General features: G+C 41.3%; 1 protein-coding gene across 3 annotated transcripts in view; it reads left to right on the top strand.

The window, feature by feature from the left end:
- The first annotated feature begins 2,322 nt into the window (after positions 1–2,322).
- LOC146763042 (creatine kinase S-type, mitochondrial) overlaps positions 2,323–27,366 on the top strand; it is a 40,593-nt gene continuing 15,549 nt past the window's right edge. Inside the window, exons 1-4 of one of the 3 annotated variants that reach the window (XM_085571192.1) lie at positions 2,323–2,404; positions 20,926–21,116; positions 24,576–24,774; positions 26,170–26,265. In XM_085571192.1, coding sequence (XP_085427318.1) covers positions 20,965–21,116; positions 24,576–24,774; positions 26,170–26,265 — 447 coding nt within the window. In that variant the 5' untranslated portion in view covers positions 2,323–2,404; positions 20,926–20,964. The remainder of the gene's footprint in view (positions 2,405–20,925; positions 21,117–24,575; positions 24,775–26,169; positions 26,266–27,366) is intronic. The other 2 variants (XM_085571193.1, XM_085571194.1) reach the window with 2 other exon arrangements.

Consider the following 27,366-nt stretch of genomic DNA (forward strand, 5'->3'; position numbering starts at 1 on the left):
TGGAAAGATAGACCCATGTCAGAGCAGTTTTGGAAGGACTGTTTTCCCATGGGAGGGAATTCACATTGCAGCAGGTGTAGTAAGACTGATGCTTGTATGAGTGGGCCCACACTGGAGAAGTTCACGGAGGACTGTCTCCTGTGGGAGGGACCCCACGGTCTCACAGGGGAAGGACTCCTTTCCCAGAACAGCAGAAGAAAATCTTGGAAATGAACTGATCCTGAAAAAACCCCCATGCCCTGTGTCCCTGCACTGTTGGTGGGAAGGAGAGGATGGGGGGAAAAAGGTGTTTTAAGGGCTTATTTTACGTCTCATATTCCTCCTCTGATTCTGTTAGTAATAAATTCACTTTGCAACCTTAAGTTGAGCCTGTTTTGCCCTTGAAGTGTTTTCTCATGGTCCTTATCTCATGAACTCTTCGTTAAATTTTTTTCTCTCTACCCAGCTGTGGCAGGGGAGGGTGAGCAAGTGACTCTCGTAGATCCCTGGCATTTGGCCAGTGTCAAACCACAACAGAAGGGATTGTCCTGCTCTGCTCTGTACTGGTGCAGCCTCACCTTGAATATTGTGTGCAGTTTTGGGCACTAGAATATAAGAAAGACATTAAGCTATTAGAGAGCATCCAGAGGAGGGAAATAAAGATGGTGAAGGGCCTTGAGGGGTAACCCTTAGGAGGAACAGTTGAGGTTGCTTGGTCTGTTCAGCCTGGAGAAGAAGAGGCTGAGGAGAGACCTGATCACACTCTACAACTTCCTCATGAGGGAAAGAGGAGGGGCAGACACTGATCTCTTCTCTTTGGTTGTCCCAGATTGAGAAGCAAGATGTATTCATTTGCCATCTGTATGGCAGTTTGTTGCCGTGCGAGACCGGCCCGAGCGGGCGCCGGCGGAGCGCGGGGGGAGGAGGGGCAGAGGCGAACGCCGCTTTCCCCTCAAGCTCTGCAAGTTCAGCTTCACCCCGGGGACAGACAGATCACAACATGGGGCTCGGATGCATACATGTGTTTATTGTGGATGCGTGCAGCTGAGACGCTGGGGGCACTCGCGGGGTCGCAGATATAACCCCCAAACTTGGGGAGGGGGGAGAAAATGGAACCGCGGCCAATAAGGATAGGACAGGGGCAGGGAAAACCCCCTGGGAAGGCAGGAGACCCCAGGGACGGGGGCGGGGATGGGAACGGCGGGGAGGGGTGTGGCAGCTGACCACGTGGCAAGGGGGAGGGGTAGGGTCCTGGACAAAAGGGAACGTGCGGGGAGGGGGAGGGGTAGGCATGCGGGGCGAAAAGAAAAATTGCAATTTCCCACAGCAGTTGTCTTCTGTTAAGTGAGCAGTTTTCCTTATCTTTTTCACAACCAGTCCTCTTTCAGGGGAGACATCTGCTGATAATGGGCTATTGAATGTCACTGCATGACTGATAAAATGACAGCCTCCCATTGTGAGATGCTCCACCCAGAGGGAGGAGGCAAGGATTTCTACCTGGATATAATCTTGAGTTTCTGGAACACCAGCACAGCTTTTCTTGCACTGGATTTCCCAGAGGAAACTGTACCCCTTTTTTACAGGATCACTGCTCCAATAGAACCACACTGGACACTCCAAGAGGACTGCAGCCATAATTCCCAATTGGACTGCGGCCAACACCCTAACTAACAGGGTGTCAGGCTGTATTCTGACTCTGTCAGTGTTCTTTTGGTTCACTGCATTGTTTTTTTTTTTTTAATTTTTATTTTCTTCCCTAATAAAGAACTGTTATTCCCGCTCTCATATTTTTGCCTGAGAGCCCCCCTTAATCTCAAATTTATAACAATTCAGAGGGAAGGGGTCTACATTTTTCCATTTCAGGGGAGGCTTCTGCTTTCCTTAGCAGACACCTGTATTTCCAAACCAAGACAGTGGTGCTCAGTGACAGAACCTAGGGGAATGACCTGAAGTTGTGTCAGAAGACTTTTAGGCTGGATAAAGATTCTTCACCCAGAGGATGGTTGGGCACTGGAACAGGCACCCCAGGGAGGTGGTCACAACACCAAACCTGACAGTGTTCAAGAAGTATTTGAACAATACTCTCAGGCACATGGTCTGACTCTTGGGGATGATCCTGTGCATAGCCAGTCATTAGACTAAATAATCCTTGTGGGTCCCTTCCAACTCAGCATATTCTGTGATTCTGTTCAATGCCCCCCTTTTGCTACATCCTATTTCTGTCCTCAAGGGCATCCTTGTGTGAGCAATGTCACTGACATAACTGAATGAAATAGGATTGGCCACTGCAGCAATTATTTTCCCTTCTGTCCCCTCCTTTCCTGTTCTCATATTTCCTGGAATCCCATGAGCACACCAACTTGTTATTCCCTTTTCACTCTGGGCTCACTGCATGTAGCAGGACGTGTCTACCTTCAACTTCAAGGTCAGTTTAACTAACTCCATTGCTTATCTTATTTAAGGTAACTCAAATGGTGGTATTTCAAATACAAGGCTTAGTAAAAATTAATTAAAAGCACCACAGGATGTGGTGTAAGTTTGTTACAATTTATTGATTTGAATATCTACTTAGTGCAGAAAAACATGTCAGCCCACTGTGAAGATGTTTCAAATGTCAACCCTTAAATAACAATTTAAATAAGGGGAAACATAAGTTCCTTTGCAGAGATTCAGAGAAAACATATTTATTTTGGGAAGTTATTGGAGAGTTTATAACTGTCAGCACTGTTTGGATTAGGTTTTCGTATTGTAAGTGGTTGACTAATCCAAAAAGGCAAGCACTACCAACACCTTTCACTGGATTCAGCAAGAGAACTTGGGGCTCTAAATCTCACCAGGTCAAATTTAATGTATTTGATCTTTTTCTGGTAGAAATCAAAAAGAGTGTTGTGACTAAAGAGTAGTTGTGTGACCTATTAAGAGTTACAGTCTTTTCCTTCTCTCCTCCTTTCATAGCAAGTAATTTTGAATTTTTTAGTTTATTCTTTTTAAAAAGATGCTTTGATTTTTATACTGGTTCACTTACCTCTGGAATTACGAGGAGAAAAGAAAACTGAATTTTAGTTTATTTTTCCTAGAGGCATTCCATGCTATGATTAAGACATACTTATCATGATGTCTGCTTTAACATTATTTATGCACTATGGAGATTTTTATATTAAACAGAAATCAGTCAGAAAGAATCATGTCTTGCTCAGGCTGAGATATGAAAAACTGATAAAAACCCTACCAATATTGTTTTCTGAGATTTAATGTTTTGATTTAGATCTTATCCTTTGACCTTGTAAAGTGATATAGCAGACCAAGAGCAATGCAAACTGTTTTTTAGGCATCTAAAAATGACATACCAGGCATTTAGTCACTTATGACATTTCTTGTAGATGTTTCCAAGATGCCCACAACTGCTGTAGAAGGGCAGAGAAAAATTTGCACTCAGTTCTGTGGATTCTAGATCAAGCTAAGGATGACTCAAAGGAATTATTTCTCAAATATAAAAAAACAGTATCTTTTGTAACTCATTTCTCCACCACATGGAAAGTTCTGCTCAGTACAGTATCAACATTAGGCAGCTAAATAGTTTTAAATTTCTAGATATGTTATGTGTCTGTGTGAACTTCAGTCATGACTCTGCTATTTCTCTAAAATGTCACTCAGGATCACATGGTGTGGTATTTAATATACCCATTACATTATTCAAATATTTAAACTAGTTCTATTTCTAGAAATGTCACCAGTCAGTCTGTAACCCTTGTACCTTCTTTCCATCCTTGGCTAAAATAACATGTGCAGTCTAGTATAAAATAAATAATAATCAACATTTATGTTCAACTACATGAATATCCACCTAAGAAAACAGAGCTGATGTGGGAACCCCAGCCTTGTTTTGGGGCCACATGTGGTGGTGAAATTCCTCCTCCAACCCGTGCTTCCAAAGAAAAACTCCGCAGGCTTAGCTGTTCGGTCTCAAGGCAGTTTATTGCTAGTTATCTAACAGATTATGTTCTTGGACTGCAGCTATTTGATCAGTGGCCTGGGTAGAGGCACACACACACACCCTGACATCCTCTCTATCTGCTGTCTTCTTCGTCTCTCCCTCCGCCCAGGGTTGCTGCTATCTTTTATAAGATATATTACGTATAACATGTTTACAATTATTCCCCAATACCTACTACCTACGTTGCCAAGTGTTTTTCTACTCTAAACCAATCTGTGAGTGCCAACATCACCAAGAACATGGAGTTAAGGAAGAAGGAAGAAGGATGGGTTCAGCCCACTTTCCTCCATCTTAGAACTTCTGACCCCCATGTACAAAGTAAAAACCCCCCTGTACATGCACTAAAACCCCCCTGTACAATACTAAAAAAATTTCCCCTCTACTTCGTAACTACTTATACTATACTATCTAACCTTTTGTGATTGCTTGTTCCACCTCCAAAGTTGGTAATTCATTCCATGGCTCAAACTCAAAATCACAGTTGTTTTTCAGCTGTCTGCCAGGGTCTAGAATGCTTCTGACCAAGGCCTGGAACCTCTAAAAATGTCTGAGAGACATTTTGAGTTCCCACAAGCTGACAACTTTCTCTTTAAAATAAATTCAAGAAGTTAAAGGGTTAATTGCAAAAAAAAAAAAAAAAAGTTTATCTTAAAAGTAGTAGTTCTGCAAGTTCCTTAAAGGGTAAAGTAGTTGTTTGTGCATTTATGATGATTCAATCTCTGAAATGGATAGAATGGTTTCACCTCTGTGCAGATCACAGGATCACTGTGTGCAATATGACACTGCTGAAATAGTTTGAACAAGGCTGTAGGCATGAATCAAATGCCCTGAAGCTCAGTTGGTTAAAGCATGGTGCTAATAACACCAAGGCCATGGGTTTGATCCCTGTATGGGCTATTCCCTTAAGAGTCAAACTTGATGATCCTTGTTGGTCCCTTCCAACTTAGAATATTCTGAATAGCAAGGGGAGTTTTGGTTCAATAGAATTTTTATAAGTTATTAATCTAAAAAAGGCATCTTATTTGTGCTGGTAAGGGACATGATCTAAAAAAAATCTATTTATTTTGAAGTCTATATTGACTTTAACAAAGTCTGTAATCTAGATGTATTGTGAAGAGGGAATAGTGGTTTAATGCCCTAAAAGATGCATATTTTTTTTTTCCCATCCTGTGAGTCAGCAGCTCCACCTTAAATGATATTTGGAATCCTTTGGTCTGTTTATGAGCTTGCCCCACAGTTTCTGCAGTGACATTTACTCAATCTTGGGGCTGGCTTTTGTCTCCACATTCTATGTATGGTAGGTTTTAGATATATAAATAGAATTTTAAAATATAATACACTCCTGACAAAATATTAATGTTCTAAAGGCTGGTTACAGGTAGCTGAGCAAATCCTGGGGAGAGAAAAAAGGCTATGACCTCCAAGATCATGACCTTTCAGATTGCTTTTTCTAATTCACTCAAAGTCATTGATTACTGAATATTACTCTAGAAAAGGCAATTCCAGTTTGGCTCTGAATTTGCTTACCCTTTAAAGTGCTGATGTGGTGGGAGATCAGTAATAATTTTGTTCAGCTATGAGGAAAACTTGTTTTTTGCAGACACAATGCTATATTGTTGTATGTCTTAGTGACTTGAAGTCAACATAGCATTTAATCCCCTCATAATTAATCACTTCACACATTAAATGAACAGTCTCTATAAACTTTATCCACAAGATAGCTTTTAAGGAATTCATCAAAATTGTTCACCATAGGAATAAACTTGTTGCATGGAAAATACATAGAAGCTGTTACTGAACCAATTGTTCTGTATTTCTTCACTTCTGTAGAACAATATTTCTGCTTTCTTCAAGTTATAATGCAAGTACAAATGTCCTTTGAAATAAAACTTTAAAGGACTTATTACCAGTGACAAATTCCACTCTCAGAACTATTGAGCTATACTTGAGCCAAAGGAATGCATAGTCCTGGAGGGATACAAAAGATAGATTAACTAGTTATCACGAGGCAAATCCAATAGTCAAGTTGTGAGCAGAATGACATAATAAAGTCAAAATCTATAAGGCTAGTTGTCCAAAGATTTTATAAAACTATAAGTTAGATTCAAATCCCAGGAGTCATCAAAATGTCTTACATCACACTTGGCTAACATAAGAATAATCCCTCCATCTGACCCACAGGAAAGACACCTGACATTGGATACTAGCTGATACATATATATCTTATCTTCCACATTCAGCAATTAATGGATACCCAATTGTGGGTACTGCTGAAGCTTGTATCTGCCATCTACAATGGAAAGAAAAACAGAAATATTATAGGCTCTGGGTGACAACATAGCACAATTGTGTGGTGTATGGGACAATCACCCCAGGCAGTGGTAAGGAAAAACAGAATATCAAACTACTTGATTAAGATCATCACATTATGACCAGTATTCATTGCAAGCCACTTGTATTGGATAGTTGGCGAGTCAAACCTAACAGTGATGCTATGTGCAGTAAACACAGGTGTACCCTCCCAGTTGCAGCACAGACTGGTATAGCAGTGCACAAAGTACATTTTTTGTATCTCTGTGACTTGCTATGGTATTTGAGAAGCTCCTGCTTCTTTCTAGCTGGCATTCTCTTTCTGCTATTCTTCTCATCAGCCTGCAATAACATCAATGATGTCTTAATCTTTGGATCTGAGTTAGCAATCCAATTTATATTTCCACACTGTGAAACAGCAGTTCTTATTTGTTTACTCTGGATATAAACTATATACAGTGCTTTAGATTCAAGTGTTACACTGAAACAGTTCATTTTAGATAATTTCCCTGAATATTTCTAATACAGTGTGCAAAATAGGTTAGGCGCTGAAATCCCTGACATCATCCAATTAATAAATAAAAGCTGTGTGTAATGCTTTAGAAAAACACTCATTACTATGGGAGTATCATCTGAGTGACATATGGTTGTGGTCTCTTGCTACAAATCCTAAATGTGTCCCTTAAATATATAAAATAAAATTACTAAACTTTATACTTAGTTAAGATGCAGTTCAGTTCAGATGGATTCCAAGCATCCCAAAATGTCGAGACATCAATCTTTTCCAGTCTCTGACAGCTGGTCAAACTATAGAGCAAGAAAGAAATGCACAGGCAGTGGAAGCAGGGACAGGTATTCTCGCAAGAGTACAGGAGCTTTTTGCAGTTGTATAGGGATGGGGTCAGGATGGTCAGGGCGCAGCTGAAATTGTCAAGGGACACAAAGAATAATAAGGGCTTCTACAGGTATATCAGCCAGAAAAGGAAGGCCAAAGAAAGTGTACCCCCTCTGACAAACATGATTTTCAAACTGGTCACAATGGACAAGGAAAAGGCTGAGGTACTCAATAAATTTTGCCTCAGCCTTCAATGGTAATGTCTCTTCCCATACCTCTCAAGTGAATGCAGCTCGAGGCAGAGACTGGGGGAATGAAGTCCCTCCGACTGTAAAAGAAGATCAAGTTTGAGACCACCTGAGAAACTTGAACACACACAAGTCCATGGCCCCCAACAAGATGCTTCCCAGAGTTCTGAGGGAACTGGCAGATGTAGTTGCAAAGACACTCTCCATGATATTTTAAAAGTCCTGGCAGTCAGGCGAAGTCCCAGGTGGCTGGTAAAAGGGAAACATTTCACCCATCTTTAAAAAGGTTAAAAAAGAGGACTGGGAACTACAGACCTGTCAGCCTCACCTCTGTGCCTGGGAAGATATTGCAGCAGATCTTCCTGGAAGTTAGGCTGAAGACATATGGAAGTCAGGGAAGTGATTAGAGACAGGCAACATGACTTCACTGAGGGCAAATCATGACTGACTCATCTAGTATCCTTATATGATGGAGTGACTGCACCAACAGACAAGGGAAGAGCTACAGATATCAAATATCTGGACATCTCTAAGGCCTTTGACACAGTCTCCTATCACATTCTTGCCTATGAATTGGAGATTAATTTGAGGGATAGATAGATGGATTGGAGTTTAACCCCGATAGGCACCTAAGCTTCCTAGTTGTCTAGGTTTGGAAAGACAGGTGTCTGCTAAGGAAGGCAGAAGCCTCCCCTGAAATGGAAAAAAAATGTAGACCCCTTCCCTCTGAATTGTTATAAATTTGAAATTAAGGGGGGCTCTCAGGCAAAAATATGGGAGCAGGAATAACAGTTCTTTATTAGGGAAGAAAATAAAAATAAAAAATAAAAAATGCAGTGAACCAAAAGAACACTGACAGAGTCAGAATACAGCCTGACACGCTGTTAGTCAGGGTGTTGGCTGCAGTCCAATTGGGAATTATGGCTGCAGTCCTCTTGGAGTGTCCAGTGTGGTTCTATTGGAGCAGTGATCCAGTAGAAAAGTGTGTAGTCTTCCTCTGAAGAGGCAGTGGAAGAGGCAGCTGTTCCTCTGTGAAATCCAGTGCAGAAAAAGCCGTGTTGGTGTTCCAGAAACTGAAGATTATATCCAGGTAGAAATCCTTGCCTCCTCCCTCTGGGTGGAGCATCTCACAATGGGAGGCTGTCATTTTATCAGTCATGCAGTGACATTCAATAGCCCATTATCAGCAGATGTCTCCCCTGAGAGAGGACTGGTTGTGAAAAAGATAAGGAAAACTGCTCACTTAACAGAAGACAACTGCCATACAGATGGCAAATGGAATACATCTTGCCTTTCAATCTGGGACACTAATGCACCTCCTCAAGTTATGTCACTGAGGAAAAAAGGGTAAAGGTGTAATTGCTGACTGTGGAAAATGAGGTTCACTCTCCTGGTAAAATTTAAAAGTTTAATAAAGCACAATAGGCTACAAAGACACTAAAGCAAAGTTTTTAATGGCTGGGTGTTTGGCATTCTGCCAAGAGCACACCTGCTATTTTGGAAGCATCCTTTATATACCATTTCTATTGCATCAGCCTGTTGAATATTCATAAACAATTATGCATATTTAAACTTTTCCCCAAACTAGTTTACATGTTCTAAGAACTGCTTATCATGGCTTCTCCTCGGTCCGCCTTTTTAGAGCATGCGTATTTCTTGGCTGTGGTTTTATTCCATTCTTATCATCACCTTCAGTTTTGGACTTTGGTCCATACTTTCTACCAACGGTAAGTGTTGATGGTTGGCATATTAGTAGCAGGAGTCCTCTGATACACGGTAATAACTCCACAACCAAGGGTTGTAAAGTAGGTATGTATTTATTCAGCGCTGGACACGGGGGCAAAATCTTCCCAAATCCTGTGTATCACAGCTTCTTCAATTCCCATATTTATTCACAAAAGTCATGCATATTCTATAGCGCCTATACATATTCAGCATCTAACTCCTCCTATTCTCCGCATGGTATGGAAATTAGTTGCGGCTGCATAGTTCGTTCTTTTATTGAGTCAGTGGTCTCAAAAATTAGGCTGGGGTCCAGTGGGACGAAGCTACCATAGTCTTCCTCACTAATGAACTTTCAAACTCAGATGTCTTCGCATCCACAGTTGCCCTTTTGCTTCGCATCTTTAGCAAGCTCAGCAATTTCCATCAGAGGCCCTCCTTCTTTTTGCCATCTCAGCATAAGTTTAATAGGTAGCAGGTTTTCTTCAGAAGATCCTGAGTCGACTTAACATGCACCATATGTTCACATATCATATTTCCTAAATCATTCTAAATTCCCTATTAACCCTTAAATCCCTTGTTTCACCTCATCATATGTTAATTGGATGCTATCCCAACCAAGCAGGCAGTTCAATTGCCACAAGCATAACTATATCATAAATAAAAACTATATCTTTATAGCAAATTTACTTTAACATTATACATATAGCATCCACTTTCATTTTTGTGAAAAGCCAATATTATAATATGTATCTATAATGACTGTCTTCATGAGATGGTGCTTGGAGTACTGAGACAACAGTAATGTAGGGCCCAAATATCAGATGAGCATAATGTCCTAGGTAAACCAAAATGTTATTGTATTCCATATCTATCTGCGCCCCAGAACTGATACTGTTTAAGGCCTGGTGGCTTGGCCAGAACTGGAATTGCGGGGCAGCCGGACAGTGCCAATCCCTTTAAAAGGTCAGGGTGAAACGCGGCTGAAAAATCAAAACCCCACAATTCCTATAAAGATTTGTAGGGACCATATGTTTATTACAGTGCTGGACATATTTGAGGGATCATTCCCCTTCAAAGGAATGCGTGCCCTTGAGGACTCCCTATCCTTTTTAATTACCCTTTACTAATTTACATATGCATAGAATTTCACAATAGGTTCATGCATATTCATTCTGCTGATTTCGCATTACAGTTACAGCTAGTTACACTCTACCCAGTTTTTGTCAGAAAGTACAGAAAAAACTCCTGGGTCATTCTGCCCTGTTTCAATGTCCAAGGAGTCTTTCTTATCTCAATCTCTTTAGCTTGGAAATTCCCATTCTTTCTCCTTAGCTGGGGCAGTTTTACTAGTATTGCAAAGTTACCGGACTAAACAGCATATTTTACTTATCCTAGCAAGCTCAAAGCGGCACATTTCACCTAAATCCAAATGGATTTCTACCTTGTTAAATTTTCACTCTGTCTCAAGGGCACCCAAGCCAACTTCCTCCTTTGCCTGGTGGCTTTTGAAGGCAGATGGTCTGCTTCAGGGGGGGTTGTTTCAGGCGGGTTTCTGGGCTTGCAACAGTAGCAACTCAGAAAAACTGCATTTTGCAATGAGAAACTGTTTCAGAGAGAATTTTGCAAACCCTATTGGCAGTGCAAAGCTTGAGCCAGTCCCTGGGGCCATGTCACCCTGTATCGGTCCCAACAGACCAGTTCTTCTCCCCTCAACACAGCCGTAGAGTGTATGACAACAGCACCAACACCGGCACATCCAGCAGGTGGCAGGAGGAAGCAGTGAGAGGTGGAGCTGACCCCACAGGTGCCAGCAATTCTTCATCTGCCACTAGAACTTCTCTGCAAAGTCCTACCTTCCTGGGAGGGTGTGGGATGAGTAGGCTCCTTTGCACGGTGGGGGTGTAGTGTGGCAGAGATCTCTGATGCTTGCTCTTGGGGAGAGAGGTTTATTCAAAGATTCAGGAGTGCCCGAGCCTTGTGCTCTCAGGCGTAGCACGTGGCTGGGCTTAGGAGGACGGGGGAGGGGAGAGAGAAACGGAGGGTTTAGGAGAGGGGAAGCCCCAGGGAGGGAGGGAGTCCTAGAGGGGAGGAGGGAGGAAGCCCAAGAGAGGGAGGAAGTCCAAGAGCCGCATGGCCCCTCGGAGCCCCCTTTTCAGGGGCTCCCAGGTGGGCTGGGACAAGGCATGGGCCAATGGGGTTACAGACTCTGTTTTAGGGGCAGGTACAGAGGTGCGGGATGAACCACAATCTTTTGCGGGGTGGGATGGAATAGTCCATTTCACTCCAGGATTCATCCAAGGGTAGAAGTGACATTCGGCTAGCTAAGATAACAATCATATCTATCTATCCTCTGCAACAGGAGGGTGTTGGTTTTTTTGTCCACCATCTTTTTCCCTTTGTCTCCTGGACGGTGCAGTGGACTGCAGCACACCATCTTGAGGGAGACAGCTGATGCCATTTTCCCGTTGCTGTTTTGCTTACTAGTAAACTGTTATATTTTCACTCATATATACTTGTATTCTGTTTTTCTGTATTAATAGAAAGAGATTGGTTTCAACTTGAAACAAAGGGGAGGTAACTCATTTTAGTGTCCAACTCTTTAAATTGTCTTAAATCAAGGCACATAGCTAACATTATAGCTTAACACTGCAAGCCAGAACCTGGGCAGAATGGGGGAAGACTACAGAGCCCTGGGAGTGCAAGCAAAAAGTATTGTTGCCTAAGTTACCTTTTCCTCCCTTTTATGATTACAGCCAGAAATAGATGTATAATTCAAATCAACATGTAGCTTTGTGGCTGGTGCTGTTGTGAAAAACAGAGTTCACTCTTTAGAATTTTTAAAAGTTTAATAAAGTATAAAAGAAGGACAAATAAGTAATCCAGAACTAGGGTGCTTTTGGCGAATGGCCAAAGAGCACAGAGGTAGCTTAAAATCATGTTTTCTATGTACGGTTACATTGCTGGTGTAAAAAATGCCATTGACTTCTGTTAAAATTTTTGAAATTTAATAGTAATGAAAATAGTAATGAAAATTAGGACAATAAGAGACAATAAAACGCAAAGAATTACGAATGTCCGGGTGCTTGGCACTCCACCAAAAAGCACATTTTGGTAACAAAGGATTACCCCTTAAAAGCAATAGCCTATTGCATATTCATATATCTCATACATGATTCAAACATTCCTTTCAAACTAGGGGGTTTCTGCTTAATTTTAGCTTCCCTCCTCATCTTGTAAATCAACCTTCTTGGTTCCTCCAAGTCTGAGCTTTCCTGATGAGGCAATTATTCTTCTCTTGAGATCTTGGTGTCTACTGATGTTATCTCTATCCAGAGAGGATAATGCAAAGAATTTCTTGATTATCTTTTCCATTCCTTGCGCTAGTTATAAAAAGTATCTTACATCACATAGTTTCTATTTTAATATTATGCTTTAGCCTAAAAACTATATTTACCACACTACTTAAAAGACATTAATACAGCACTACTTGAAAGAGATTAATACAGCATAACTTTTCAACATAACACATATAGTATTCATTTTAATATTTGTGAAAAGCCAATATAATATGTATCTATAACACTGGGGTTACATGTATATTCATTAGCTTGTACATTATTCAAACATTCTTGACAGCTTTTGATGTTGCAGGGACTTCTTTTAGTTTTGGCTTTACATTTTGACTTATCTGCATGACATCCTTGTCCTGGGTTGTAAGATAAGCTTGTATTCTATTTGCCATCTGTTGAAGGCAAACCTGTTGGGCAGGTTTGTTATCTTTTCCAAGAACCGGTTTTGCTCCTAAGAGGTAATGGTTTGTTAGTGGGCCATTGACTGATTCAATGCAGGGCTGGTAACGTAACACCATCCTATTGTGAGATGTTCCACCCAGAGGGGGAAGCCAAGCACTCTTTTATTGGATATAAGGGGGTATCTTTTGGGGGACAGAGCAACTCTTTACTTTGGGGGATTGCCAGAGAAGCAGCTCTTCTTCAGCGGCACTCGCAGCGAAGCAGCCGGAGCGCGCTGAGGCGACGGCGGCGAAGCTCGGAGGCAACCCCGGCGCACAGGAAGACCGGCCCCACTGCCACCAGATCTTCAGAGGAAAACTATACCCTTCTAAAGATCACCACTGCAGCTGCAATTCATCAACCACTGCAAGGGGACCAATCGTCCCAGCAGGACTGCTACTGGCACCCCGAATCCTCAGGTTCTGGACTTTTTCACTGGTTTTGTTTGTACCGATTGCATTTGCCTTTTTAAATTGTTGTCTAGTTTTCTCCTAGTAAAGAATTGTTACTCCCATTCCCATATCTTTGCCTTAGAGCCTTTTGATTTAAAACTCCTAGTAATTCGGAGGGAGGGGGTTTACCTTCTCCATTGCACAGGAGGCTTTAGCCCTGCTTCGCAGATTCCTGTCTTGTCGAACCTAGACAATCCTGTAGATCAAGTCAATATATTTTATTCCTTCTCTGATAAGAGGAGTTAACGAGCTCTTTAAGTATTCTCTGGTGCTCTGGTTTGTGTCACCGTTATCACTTGGAGAGGTCAATCAGCGGATTGCTTTATACTGTTCTCTTAGTTACACAAAAGTCTATTAACATCTTATGTTTTGCTAAGGTCTACAGTATAATACATTTATCATGCTACTAGTTCTATAAACTATAAATAGATATTATATTCATTACACTACTATTTCTATGAGCTATACAGTTCATACTTAAAGTGATAGATTATGCTATATTAACAAGCAGCTAAAAGGAGTTATAAATTGTACCATATCTAAATACTTACGATCAATAACAACATGCAAAAGCTAGTACATAAATGCAAAAGCCAATATTATATGATCATTTTTAACACCATTGTGAAGGTTTTTACTTTTATGATGGGATATTCTTCGATGACTATAGCCTATTAGGGAGGAATGGGATCCACCTGTCCAGCTGCCTCTCAAGATGAGAACCAGAAGGTCAACCACCTCAAATGTATGTATACCAATGCATGTAGCCTGGGGAAAAAACAGGAGGAGCTGGAGCTCTGCATCCAGTTAGAAAGTTATGATATCATAGGAATAACTGAAACATGGTGGGACAACTCACATGACTGGAGGCTCACAATGGATGGCTATAGGCTGTTTCATAAAACAGGCAGGGAGGAAGAGGAGGAGTTGTGCTCTATATAAGGGAGAACCTTGAATGTATAAAAGTCAACTACAACAACTGTGGAAGCATTGTTGAATGCCTCTGAGTCAAGATCAGAAGAGCTGTCTCTGAAGGGGGATCTTACAGTAGACATCTACTACTGACATTACAGTAGACATCTACTACTGACCTCCAAACCAAGATTCAAAGACCAACAAAGCAATATTTTGGTCACTTAAGCAAGCTTTGGCCCAACAGAACCTCGTTTTTATGGATGACTTCAGCTATCCTGACATTTGTTGAAAGAACAATACAGCAACTCACATGCCATCCATCAAATTCCTGGAATGCATAAAGAACTGCTTCCTCATACAAATGTTAGATGTACCAACCAGGAATGAGGTGATAGCCTTGGCTGCAGTGATCACAATATTATAGAGTTTGGGATCCAGCTGAGCATGCTGAAAGTTAGTACTAAGACAAAGGTTTTAGATTTTAGAAGAGCAATCTTCAGCTCACTTGGAGCTCATTTGGGAGGGATTCTGTGGGAAGCTTCCGTGGAGGATAAAGGAGCCAGCAAGTGCTCAGAGTTTTTCAGGAACACTCTCCTGGAAGCACAAAGACACTTAATCCCCTTTAAAGGTAAGGGAATTAGGTGGAGCAAGAGACTCTCTTAGCTTAACTGTAAGCTTCTGAGTCTGCTGAAAACCAAAAGTGAAGGATTCCAGAGATGGAAAAGCAGGCATATACACATTGAGAATTACAAGATCATTGCCAGGGTGAGTAGAGATGTAGTTAGAATTGAAATCAGTCAGATATGTAAAAAAACACAAGAAAGGGTTCTTCAGGTACGTAACCAACAAGCAGAAACATGGAAAATATTGGTCCACTGTTAAACAGGAGATGTAAATTAATCACCAACAATGCTGAAAAGGCAGAGGTTCTCAACACTTTCTTAATCTCTGTCTTTACCAGCACTGTGTGGCCCCAGGACCTGGTAACAAAAGTCCAGGCTGATGCAAACACAGACTCACCATCAGTGAAGGAAGAGTTGCTGTGTGAACTATTACAGGAGCTTGGCCCCTGCAAATCAATGAGCTCTGAAAATATCCACCCAAGGGTGTTAAAGATTTCTGATGTCATTGTGAGGCCACTCTTCATGATGTTTGAGAACTCATGGAGATCAGGAGATGTGCCAAAAAACTGGAAGAAGGCTAATGTCGCCCTCATCTACAAGAAGGGCTTAAAGGAGGGTCCAGGAAATTATAGGCCCATCAGTCTTACTTCAGTCCCTGGGACAAATCCTCCTGGGGGCTATCACAAGTCAGATAAAGCATGTGATAGGGAAAACTAGCCCAGATTCACCAAGGGCAAATCGTGTTTGACAAACTTGATCATCTTCTATGACAAAGTAACCTGCTTGGTTGATATGGGATGAGCAATCGATGCCACCTACCTGGACTTCTCCGAGGCTTTTGATACAGTTTCACACAGACTCTTTTTAGAGAAATTGATTCATTATGGTCTATACAAGTTATCTGTATGGTTGGTGGGGGACTGGCTGACAGGCCACACCCGAAGGTTGTGGTAAATAGTTCCTTTTCAAATTGGCAACCTGTTACAAGTAGGGTCCCACAGGAATCGATATTGGGCCCAATGCTGTTTAATAACTTCATAAGTGATTTGGATAATGATGAGATCAAGTGTTTGCCAATGATACCAAACTGAGTGGGGAAGTAGGCACCTCGTAAGGGATAGCCACCCTGTAGAAAGACCTGGATAGGCTGAAAGAGTGGACTGACAAGAACCTTATGAAGTTCAACAAGGACAAGTGTAAGGTCTTGCACATGGGAAAACATAATCCAGGAGTGCAGCACAGGCTGGGATCTACCTGGCTGGAGAGCAGCTCTATGGAAAGGGACCTGAGGATCCTGGTGGACAAAAAGCTCTATATGAGTGAACAGTGTGCTGCTGTGGCAAAGAAAGTCAACAGATATCTGTCTTGAATCAACCAGTAGATGATGAAGTCATTATCCCACTCTTCTCAGTGCCATGACAGGAATACTGTGTCCAGTTTTGGTCCCCACTACACAAAAGATATGGACAAGACAGAGTCCACAAAAGGGACACAAAGATGATAAAATGAGTGGGAAACCTGCCATATGAGGAAAGGCTGAGAGAACTGGGTTGGTTCAGCCCTGAGAGGGTTTAGAGGACACCTTATCACCATGTTCCAGTGTTTAAAGGGTGGCTACAAAGAAGATAGACTCTTTTTACAAAGAGTCACATGTAAAAGACAAGGGGTAATGGATACAAGTTACTCCTGGAGAGATTTCGATTGGATACAAGAAGAAATTTGTTTACAGTGAGAACAATCAGCTATTGGAATAATTTCCCCAGGGAAGTGGTGGATTCTCCAACATTGGACACTTTTATAATTTAGCTGGACAGGGTGCTGGGTCATCTGGTCTAGACCTTGCTTTTTCCAAGAAATGTTGGACCAGAAGATCCTTGACATACCTAGTATTATACAACTCTATGAAATCTGAAACACATCTCCTATGTTTCTTATCAGCCATATGTGAGTGAAGTATAAAGTAGATATTGCTTTGCAAGTCAAATTCTGAGGAAGAAAAAAATATGCATTCTTCCGCCTTTTATAGAATGGGCCATTTTCTCTGTTAGACTCCAAGATCTCCTGTACTCTAGACATAATCCCAAAACCATACCTGCACCGGGAACATACTGCTGGGAATAATTAGCAGACCACACAAATTCCTGGTAAGTATCTTCCTGGATTATCTTCCCAGAGCAATGTTGCCCACAATGACTTCCTCTCTCTAAACAGTTTTTTTCTTCCCTAGCTCACTGAAAATACATACTATAGGAATTTTATAGGAACATGTCATGAGGCAGGCTCTACACATTTTCATCTTTAAAAGAGCCCTCTCTCCATCACCCTACTCCTCAAACTAAGAACATTATTGAATTGCAGCTGAAACGCAGATGAAAAATTAAAATCCTACAATTCTTATAAAGATTTGTAGGGATGGTATGTTTATTACACCACTAGATGCATGTGGGGATTGTTCCCCTTTAAAGGACATGCATGCTTTTGAGAACTCTTGATCCCTTTTTATTTATCTTTACTAATTTACATATGCATAGTGTTTCACAATAGGTTTATGTATATTTATTCTACTGATTTTGCATTATACTTACAGCTAGTTACACTTATAGTCAGTTTTTTATTAGAAAGTGCAGAAAGAACTCTTGGGTTATTTTGCATTGTCTGTTTTAAGGTTCGAGGAGCTTTTCTTATTTCTTTAGCTTGGAAATTCGCATTCTTTCTCTTTAGCTGGGGTAGTTTTACTAGTGCTGCAGAGTTACTAGACTAAACAGCATATTTTACTTATGCTAGCAAGCTTAAAGTGGCTCATTTTACCTAAATCTAAATGGATTTCTACCTTGTTAAATTTTTACTCTGTTTCACAGCAAGGCCTCTAAATTTGAAATACTTTATGTTCATTCTTATTTTAAAATGTTGTGTAGTACGTAGTACATGCAGTATAAATGCAAATGAGATTCTCTATCTTGAAAGAAAAATCACCATTTCTTGAGAGACAAACATAATCCTAGTTTGGTACTTCAAGACTGATTGTCACATGAAAAAGGGAGATTTCCTCAATCTGGGGAGAAATCTCCTCAATGTGGGGAAATTTACTTGATCATTAATATTTAATGTCTGTCAGTGCCCCAGGAAAGCTGAGACCCTTGTGCTTGAACAGTCTGTCAGCATCCCCTTATGGGGACCCTTCACTGAGCAGTCCTGCTGGATTGGAGGGCAGTTCAACTGATTTATTCAGGGAAATATGCCAACAGGGTAAGGGAGACCCCTCAGCGGGTCTTCCCAATTTGTGACCCTTCAGTGGGCCTTTCATTGTATTTAAGTATGTTCCCTGCTGCCGGCGATTGCCAGTGCCCATGAAGGACTCACATTAACAGTTCACAGAGAAACACTCTTTATTAATATAAAATTGTGACAGGTTAAAGTTCAATGATTGCCAGTGACAATTTCTGACTGCAAAAACATATTCAAAGCAACATACAGACAAGCTCTAATCCCCAGTAAAAGTATTCAGTGCACACAGAATATGGTTCTTACCCAACAGGCATCCCTATGGGAGAGAGAACAGGTTCAGCCCATCGACTGATCCCAGCAGTTATGATGGAGTCTTCCCTAACTTTTCCCCCATTCTCGACTTTTATACTATTTCTTTGTGTTTAGGTGGAGCTTGAGTGACTCTAGTCATGCATACCTTTGTTACTGATTGAGAGAATTTTACACAAATTCTCTCATTTCACTTTTAAAGATACAGTCAAAAAAATATAGAGCACATTTCCAGTGAGGGGTGGTTGTACCTTGGAGGTGGGTAACTTTGTGATGGAGGTGCTCTCTAACATTATAATTAGGCTATAATGGACCAAGGTAATCTGAGGATAACAATTTCACCACAGTTGTTGGCTTGGCAGCAAGACATCTTCTATTCCCTTGGTCGACAGGTGCTATCTGGTTTATAAGCTGCAAAGTACAATTGAGTTCCCCTCCCTGCAAGGATTTCAATAGAGCCTGGCTGCAGTGTTTCCACTCTGCTCCAGCCTCTGCTCCATCACCCTTAGCAGGTGCTATGGTTGCAGATTGTGGGTGTGGGGAATTATTGTGGAATGGGTCTCGAGCATGCCAACTGCATTCCACCAAGAGAGCAGCAACTGTATTTTACCCTATAATTTCTGTACCATTATAACTTCTGTTAGGATGTGAATATAGCTTCTCATTTTCCTCTAATTTTACACCCAGCCATCTTTCCACACTGATCCAGAAAATGCTACTTATAATTGCTTCTGCTAAGTGACACCTTGTGGCTTGAAGACGTCATCTTACTTTGCTTTCTTTAGTCATATTTGTTGTTCTGAAAGATGATTGTATGCTTCCATAGTAATCTAAATGTCAAGAAAAATAGTACTGATCCAGACCAGGGGTCTTCATAACCTAGTACTCTGTCCAACAATGGCCATAAATTGATGCTCAGAGAAGAGAGCAGAACAAACATGATATTCCTTGATACGCTTATAGCTTTCAGATATTTTCAGATCAGGGAATTCTGATAGCCTGTTTTCATGTGTCTATTTAAAGCCCACAATGCATTTCTTCTATGTACTTGTTCAGTCTCCTGATGAACCCATGTGAATGTCTTGCATATGTGTCATCCTTTGAGAAGGGGAGAGTGTCCAAAGGAGGGCAACAAAAATGGCGAAGAGTCTTGAGGGGAAGCCTTAGGAGGAGCAGCTGAGGCCACTTGGTCTGTTCACCCTGGATAAGAGACTGAGGGGAGACCTTATCACACTCTACAACTTCCTCATGAGGGAAAGAGGAGGGACAGACTGATCTCTTCTCTGTGGTGCTCAGTGACAGGACCCAAAGGAATGGCCTGAAGTTGTGTCAGGAGAGGTTTAGGTTGGATATTATAAAAAGGTTCTTCACCCAGAGGATGGCTGGGCACTGTAACAGGCAGCCCAGGGAGGAGATCACAACACCAAGCCTGACAGCGTTCAAGAAGCATTTGGACAATACTCTCAGGCACATGGTGTGTGACTCTTGGGAATGATCTATTGCACAGCCAGGAGTTGGAATCAATGATCCTTGTAGGTCCCTTCCAATTCAGCATATTCTGTGATTCTGTGAGATTGCATAAAGATTCACCTTCCTTTGTTTTGAATATTTCTCCCACTAATTGCCTTTAATGGACTGTATTCATATATTGGAAAAGGCAATGAAGACTTGATCTCTATCCATGTTTCCCATGCCACTCAGGATTCTTAGGTCCTTACCCTATTCCTCCTCCAAACTCTTTTTCAGGCTGATGAGTTCTTGCCTACTTCAACTTTGTTTATATGGAAAAAAAGCACAAAGTGTTTAACAGGTCAGGCTAGTATGAAAAGGCACATGAGTTTCTGTAGGTGTTAGCACAGAAACTTAGCACCTACCTAATGCCATATCCTGCCACATCTGACCTTTTTGACTGGACAGCCACTTAGAGTCACCTGGAAATATTTTCAATAAAAATATAGAATTCCTGACTTTGCAGGATGCCTTACCCCACTCCATGCCACAAATCCATGTAATCTACAATCAGCATTATAAAATTGATTATATCATGAAATATTCATAACCCCCATATGATTTCAACCTCTTTTCCTCTTATCCCTTTCCCCAAAATACTCCTTCCACTTTATATACTTTTGTCTTTCATTTCTTACTCCAATATAGCACCTTTTTTGTCAGTGGAAAGACACTTCCATGTAACGTATTTTTGCTATGAAGCAAGCTAAAGCATTCAATTATGGCCCTAAATCATTAACACGATTAAAATACTCTGGGTGTTGGGTTTAGAATTGTGTGCTCAATATAGCACTAAAAATCAATTGATTTTATATATATACATATACATATACATATACATATATATATATATATATATATATATATACAGTAAATTCTAACAATTTTTCTTAACGCACTCTTACAGTGCAAACCAATATTTAAATTATTGCTTCATTTATTGGACTACAGTTAAAAGTGAGGGCTTATTTTTCATTTCCATTGCATGACTTCTTCTGTGTTGATTTCAGGTTACCTTCTTTTTTAGAAATTTTATCCTTCCAAGACAAATGGCTAGCACATTCTGTCGTCTCCTGGCTGGCCGTACAACTGCTGCATCCTTTGCAGCAGCAGGCACAGGGATCCTAACTGCTGGGTACCTCTTCAATAAGCAAAATGTTAAAGCTACTGTTCAAGAAAAACGAAAACTCTTCCCTCCAAGGTAAGCTCTTTGGGTTTAATAGTCACCTGAGCATAGGGCCCAGCTAACTGAGCTAGGCATAGCATTTAACTCTTTGGGGAAGGAAGATCTCCATTAAAGCTGCAGAGCACTTATTCCCTCACTCAAACACACCATCTATGTGTCTGCACATGGATTGTTAACTGTCAACCTAAAACCCAACATCCTTTATTAATAACCCCAGTTTTAAATAGCACTGACAATGGCATTCAAGGACAGAAAATTGGGATGTTAGATCATATCAGCATACTTACAAAATCATTGACAAACAATTATAAGCCTGAAAACTGGTTCAATTTTTAGGCAAAGCACCAAATCAGTCCTTATTTTATCTTGTCAGCTCTTGAATGCTTTCAGTGTCTATTGGACTGGCTGATTGCATAGATTCTAATATTAGGAAGCATAAAAGTATTTTAATTATACAAGTAGTAAAGAAATATCTTCTATAACTACTGTACTTGAAATATTCCTAATTCTGTTTTAAACCTAGTTGGTTGATAATTAGAAACTAACTACAAATATGTATGCTGACTTTGCTGGCCATATTTGTGAAAAAACAAAACACCCAAAAAAAGGACCAGGCCTTAACAGACTTTTTCTTCTTTTTTTTTTTTTTTTTTTTTCCCCATGGCAAATAGTATATTAGTTCAAATAAACTCTCATAAAAGTAATGGGGTTGTGCATAAAGCAAAGTGCTATCAAAACAAGATAATGTGATCTGACTCACAAAAATGTTTTCTGAAGGCATATAATCTTCATTTTCTCTGCTTTATTATATTGTACAGCTTTTGGTAAATAAGACCATTAAAACAATCCCAACTATTTTTAAATAGATTCCTAGCTGATATAGATCAGACAGTTACACTGATGTCCACAAAGCTGCAAGAATATCTCAGTTCAGAATGAGAGCTCTTATTCAGTTAAACACAATTAATTTCCTACTTGAACAAAACAATGTTAGAGCACTTTTAATTCTCAGTAAGTGTCTTAGCAGAGATTTAATAGGCTTTAATACACTTTCAAGGATTCATTTGTCTGGTTGCTCCAAGTAACAGAAAACTGCTATTGTCTGTTAGTGGGGTTGCCCAGCAGTGCAGTGTGGAGTACTTTGTGTAACTTCAATATACCTCCCTTCCTAAATTTCAGTGTAATATATTGTGATGGGTTATCTTTGTCTGGCTGCCGTACGCCCACACAGCCACTCTCTTACTCCCCCTCGTCAGCAAAACAGGAGGAGAAAATAAGGTTAAAAACCTTGTGGGTAGAGATAAAGACAAAGAGATTGGTTGCCAATTATCATCATAGGCAAAACAGACTTGACTCGGGGAAGAATAATTTTTAAAATTACCAATCAGTTGTAACAGAGTAGGATATTGAGAAATAGAAACAAAACTAAAATCACCTGTCTCCTACACTCCCCTTCTTCCCAGGCTTGACTTCACTCCTAACTCTTCTACCTCCTCCTCCCGAAGCAGCATAGGCAGGGATGGGGAATGGGGGTTCTGATCAGCTCATAACACTTTGTCTCTGCCACTCCTTCCTCCTCATGCTGTTCCCCTGATCCAGAGTGGGTTTCCTCCCATGGGATACAGTCCTTCATTAATGTGTTGGCTTTGCATGGCCTAGTTTTTGGTAGTAGGGGGGCCACAGAGGCAGTTTCTGTGAGAAGCTGCTAGAAGCTTTCACCATGTCTGGCAGAGTCAATCCCTGATGGCTCTGAAGATGGACATGCCGCTGGCCAAACCTGGGCCAATTAGAGATGTTGGTAACGCCTCTGTAATAACATATTTAAGAAGAAATTCCAAACAAAGTGGGGACACAGTTTTTTTCCTAGCCAGAGAACATGAGGAGGTGAAAACATGTGAGGGAAAACAACATGGTGACACCAAGGTCAGTGGAGAAGGAGAGGGAGAAGGTGTTCCAGATGCTGGAGCTGAGATTGCTCTGCAGGCCATGATGATGACCATGGTGATGCAGACTGTCCCCCTGCAGCCCATGGGGGCTCTGGGGATTCACAGGGGATGCAGAGATCCTCTCAGAGCCTGGGGGGGAGGTGCCCAGGCCAGAGCGGGTGGATGCCTAGAGGAGGCTGTGATCCAGTGGGAGACCCAGTGGAGAGAGGGGGGCCCCTGCTTCCAAGCTGGAACAGCCTGTCCTTGGAGTACTGCACCCCATGGAAGAGTGATCCACGCTGCAACAGTTTCGGGTGGACTGTTTGCCCTTGGAGGGACTCATGTTGCAGCAGGTGCAGTAGGACTGCTGCTCATGAGAGTGGACTCATGCTGGAGAAGTTTATGGAGAACTGTCTCCTATGGGAGAGACCCCATAGCATAGCAGGGGAAGGACTCCTTTCCCTGAGCAGTGGAAGAAAACCTCAGGTGATGAACTGACCAAAACCCATATTCCTTGTCTCCTTGCACTGTCGGTAGGAAGGGGAAAGGGGGCTTGGGGGAAGAAAAGGTGTTCTTAAGGGCTTATTTTACTTCTCATTATCCTCCTCTGGTTTTGTTAGTAATAAATTCACTTTGTACCTCCAAGCCAAGCCTGTTTTGCCCTTGGGGTGTTTTCTCCCAGTCTTTATATCAACTCATTAACCCTTTGTTTATTTTTTTTTTTTCTCTCCTCTGCCCAGTTGTGGCAGGGGAGGCTGAGTGAGCAACTTTCTTAGCTGCCTGGCATTTGGCCAGTGTCAAACCATGACAGTGAACTTCAGTGTGAATCCCTTCGAAGAACAAACTGCAGTTCTTCAAGAACTGCTCCTGCATGGGTCCTCCACAGACCACAGTTCCTGCCAGAAAACCTGCTCCTGCATGGTCTACTCTCCATGGGCCACAGTTCCTGCCAGGAGCCTGCTCTATCATTGGCTCACCATGGGCTGCAGCTTCCCTCAGGGCACATCATTCTCCTCTGGCATGGGATCCTTCATGGGCTGCAGAGGTTTAGCCTGCCTCACCATGGTCTTCACCACAGGCTGCAGGGGAATCTCTGCTCCGGCACCTGAAACACCTCCTCTCCCTCCTTCTTCACTGACCTTGATGTCTGCAGGGTTGTTTTTCTCACATTTTTTCTTGCTTTTCTCTCGCACAACTTCTATGCAGTGTCTTTTACCCTTTCTTAAATATATTATCACAGAAGCACCACCAGCTTCACTGATTGGCACAGCCTTGGCCAGTGGTGGGGTCCATTTTGGAGCCCACTGAAACTGTCTCTGAGCATGGAGGCAGCTCCTGATTTCTTCTCATAGTAGCCATTCCTGCAGCCCCTCCACTAGAAAAATCTTGCCACATAAACTGAATATATGTATAAAACAAGAACTAATTATATTTTTCAGCTATGCTGTGTATTTCATATTTCCTGATTGCTTAAGTAGTTTCTTAAGCTAGCAAGGATTACTGTTTAAAGATATAATATTAAGTGCTTATTATATTTTTTTCTCTTCAGTGCAGATTATCCTGATCTCCGCAAACATAACAACTGCATGGCTGAATGCCTCACACCAGCAATTTATGCCAGGCTAAGGGACAAAATGACTCCAAATGGCTACACCCTAGACCAGTGTATCCAAACCGGGGTTGACAATCCTGGCCATCCTTTCATTAAAACTGTGGGCATGGTTGCAGGTGATGAAGAATCCTATGAGGTAAAGTATTTTCACAATGCTATTATATTTTTTTTCAGTTTGTATGGTATATTTCAAAAGACCTCATTATATGAACGCATATTCTTAGTCAAATATGGACTTCTAAGAAAAACTGTGTCCCAGAGAATATATATGGGGCAGATCATATACATTTTCCCTACTCTTTATGAGGATTTGAGTGCTATTCTACATTAGGAAATGCAGTGAATACAAGGCATTGCTAAAGGAGCCCTCTCTACTGCAATCAAAGCCAATAAAATATGGTTTCTTGGGAGCAATCCTCTATTTCCCTCCAACAGGTGCTCTCTTTCTTAATACTAAACATAGTTTATGGCAAAACAACAGGAGACATCAAAATAAAGGTAATATGGAAATTACACTGTAAAACAACTGTGGCAGAACTGAAAATAAAATGGCTTCTGTGAAGTGCTGGGCATCTTTAAGCCATAACTTCTGGACCCTGACAAAAGCCAAAGACAGTATTAGTATATTAAAAAAAAGAAAATCCTTGTTTTTATTCACCTGTGTGGTCTGCTTCCTTCAGTCTACCATACAATAGTATATTATTATATAATCTCTTAAGAGTATCCCAAACGCAATGCTAGGCTGATCAACATGGAAGAAGACATCTGATATTCTGTGACTGCCAGCTTCTTTGATTGGTTTTACTTATTTAGACATAGTGACTGCCTTGAAAAGCTCTGCTAGAGTTATTGCTGCACAACAGAATGAAGGTGTGATTGTGATCAGTGTTGACATACCTGTGCTAAATCATTCTAAGTAGCACCAGTAGTCAATGGCAGTGAAGACAGGTATTCTCATATAACCTAAGAACAGGGCACAAGCTGCCTGGAGACTGAACATGTATTTTAGTTGCTAATAAATCCTGAAATTTAATCTGGTTGCCATCACATACAGTACCTATCTGTGGTAAGCAGAATAAGCTTGCAACTAAAGTAAGGTGCAATTTTTGTTGTGGAGGTGAGCAACCGCTATAGAGCACTGTTTAGGTCAAAATGACTGAACTCCACCACCAATAATCTCCCAATTTGTTGTTAGGAGACAGAGAGTGAAATTCAATGTTCTGCTTCTAAGATGTACAGGAGAAACTCAGAGCAATTGCAAAACTCATGGCAAACTACTGGCAGTTACCATCTTCTACATAAACAATAGATCTATTGAAATAGATTTTGAGACGTAATTTTTCAGACGCATTTTCAAAGATACAACCCACATATGACCCTTCCCTTTATATTTACCCCAGTCAGCACTTGCTGACAACCATGGCTATCATCCAGGAGCCTGTACCCAGGGATTTCCCTTGTGACTGAAGTTAGTGCATTAAAGTGTTTCTATGATAGTGAAGACTTTTTGTAGATTGTCTTGACTCCGTAGGTATTTGCTGAGATTTTTGACCCTGTCATTAAAGTGAGACATAATGGCTATGATCCATGCACAATGAAGCATCACACAGACCTGGATGCATCCAAGGTAGGATTTAAATAAAATAATGAGGAAATCAAGATTCAGTGCTGCTGCTTACAATGATGATACTTGTTGCAGTGTGCTCGGGCTATGCCTTTCCCCTTTCCCTGGGACCCCTGTGACTCTGATCAGATAAGCCTGGTCTCCTCCTTCCAGCCCCAACAGGGTTGGTGGAGAGCCAAGAAGCCCTCCCTGTTCAGAGCCTAGATAAACCCCTAACCCTTCCTGTTCAGTCTCTTTGCCCTGCTCTTTCCCCTGGGCATCACAGAATAAAGAGAGCTGGACAACTACATCGGGGTAAGAGCCTCTTTTGAAAATCTTTGCCTATCTCCTGATGTTCCTCCCCTCAAAGCCTTGGATCTCAGGGCTAGCCTGATAATTAAGGGGCTGAGAGGGGGTAAACGTCAGATACTGTATGTAATAGTACATTTTTTCCCCTGATCAGACTCCAAAGAAATTAAGGAAACTGGCTAAAGAAACTGGAATGACACAAATTACTGAAATGGCACATCCCACAGGGAGTATGTCTGAATGAAGTGATCTCTGGTTCTGTCCTTATTGTAAGCCTGTTAGTTTACAGCTTAGATTTGCTGGGGTTTTCAGCATCTGACAAACTAGCATCTACATGGCCTTTCTTTCTCTTCCTTATTATTTTCTTCTAATTTCCTCTCTTTACTGGACCACTTTCACCTGACTGCTTCATTCAATTACACCCTGACATTACGCAGAAGTGTCAGAGGTACAAGACTGTGCAAAAGGAACAAGCTAGGAGCCAAGAAAAACAAAACAGTGGATACACCAAAGACACATTTCCACAGTACCCAAGCAAGGAGAGAACAGGTGAACAGGTCTAGTTACAGTAAACAAGTTTGATGCCTAGAGAGGCTGACCTAGAACAGAGACTAGACAGAAGAATAAAGTAGTTATTTATTAAAAGGCCTTAAATGATACACCTTGGGCAGTACAGGAGCCTGGCCAGGGCTACATCCAAGATGAACCCAAGATGGACAAGAGTTACGAGGTTTTACACTTATAAGTTTTGGTCCATTTACATATTGGGGTTTATTGTCCAATTACAGCTTCAGGTTATGAAGTTCCATCCTCCTG

This window comes from Lonchura striata, chromosome W (assembly GCF_050655825.1).
Source record: "Lonchura striata isolate lonStrDom1 chromosome W, ASM5065582v1, whole genome shotgun sequence".
In the NCBI taxonomy this organism is placed as follows: domain Eukaryota; kingdom Metazoa; phylum Chordata; class Aves; order Passeriformes; family Estrildidae; genus Lonchura; species Lonchura striata.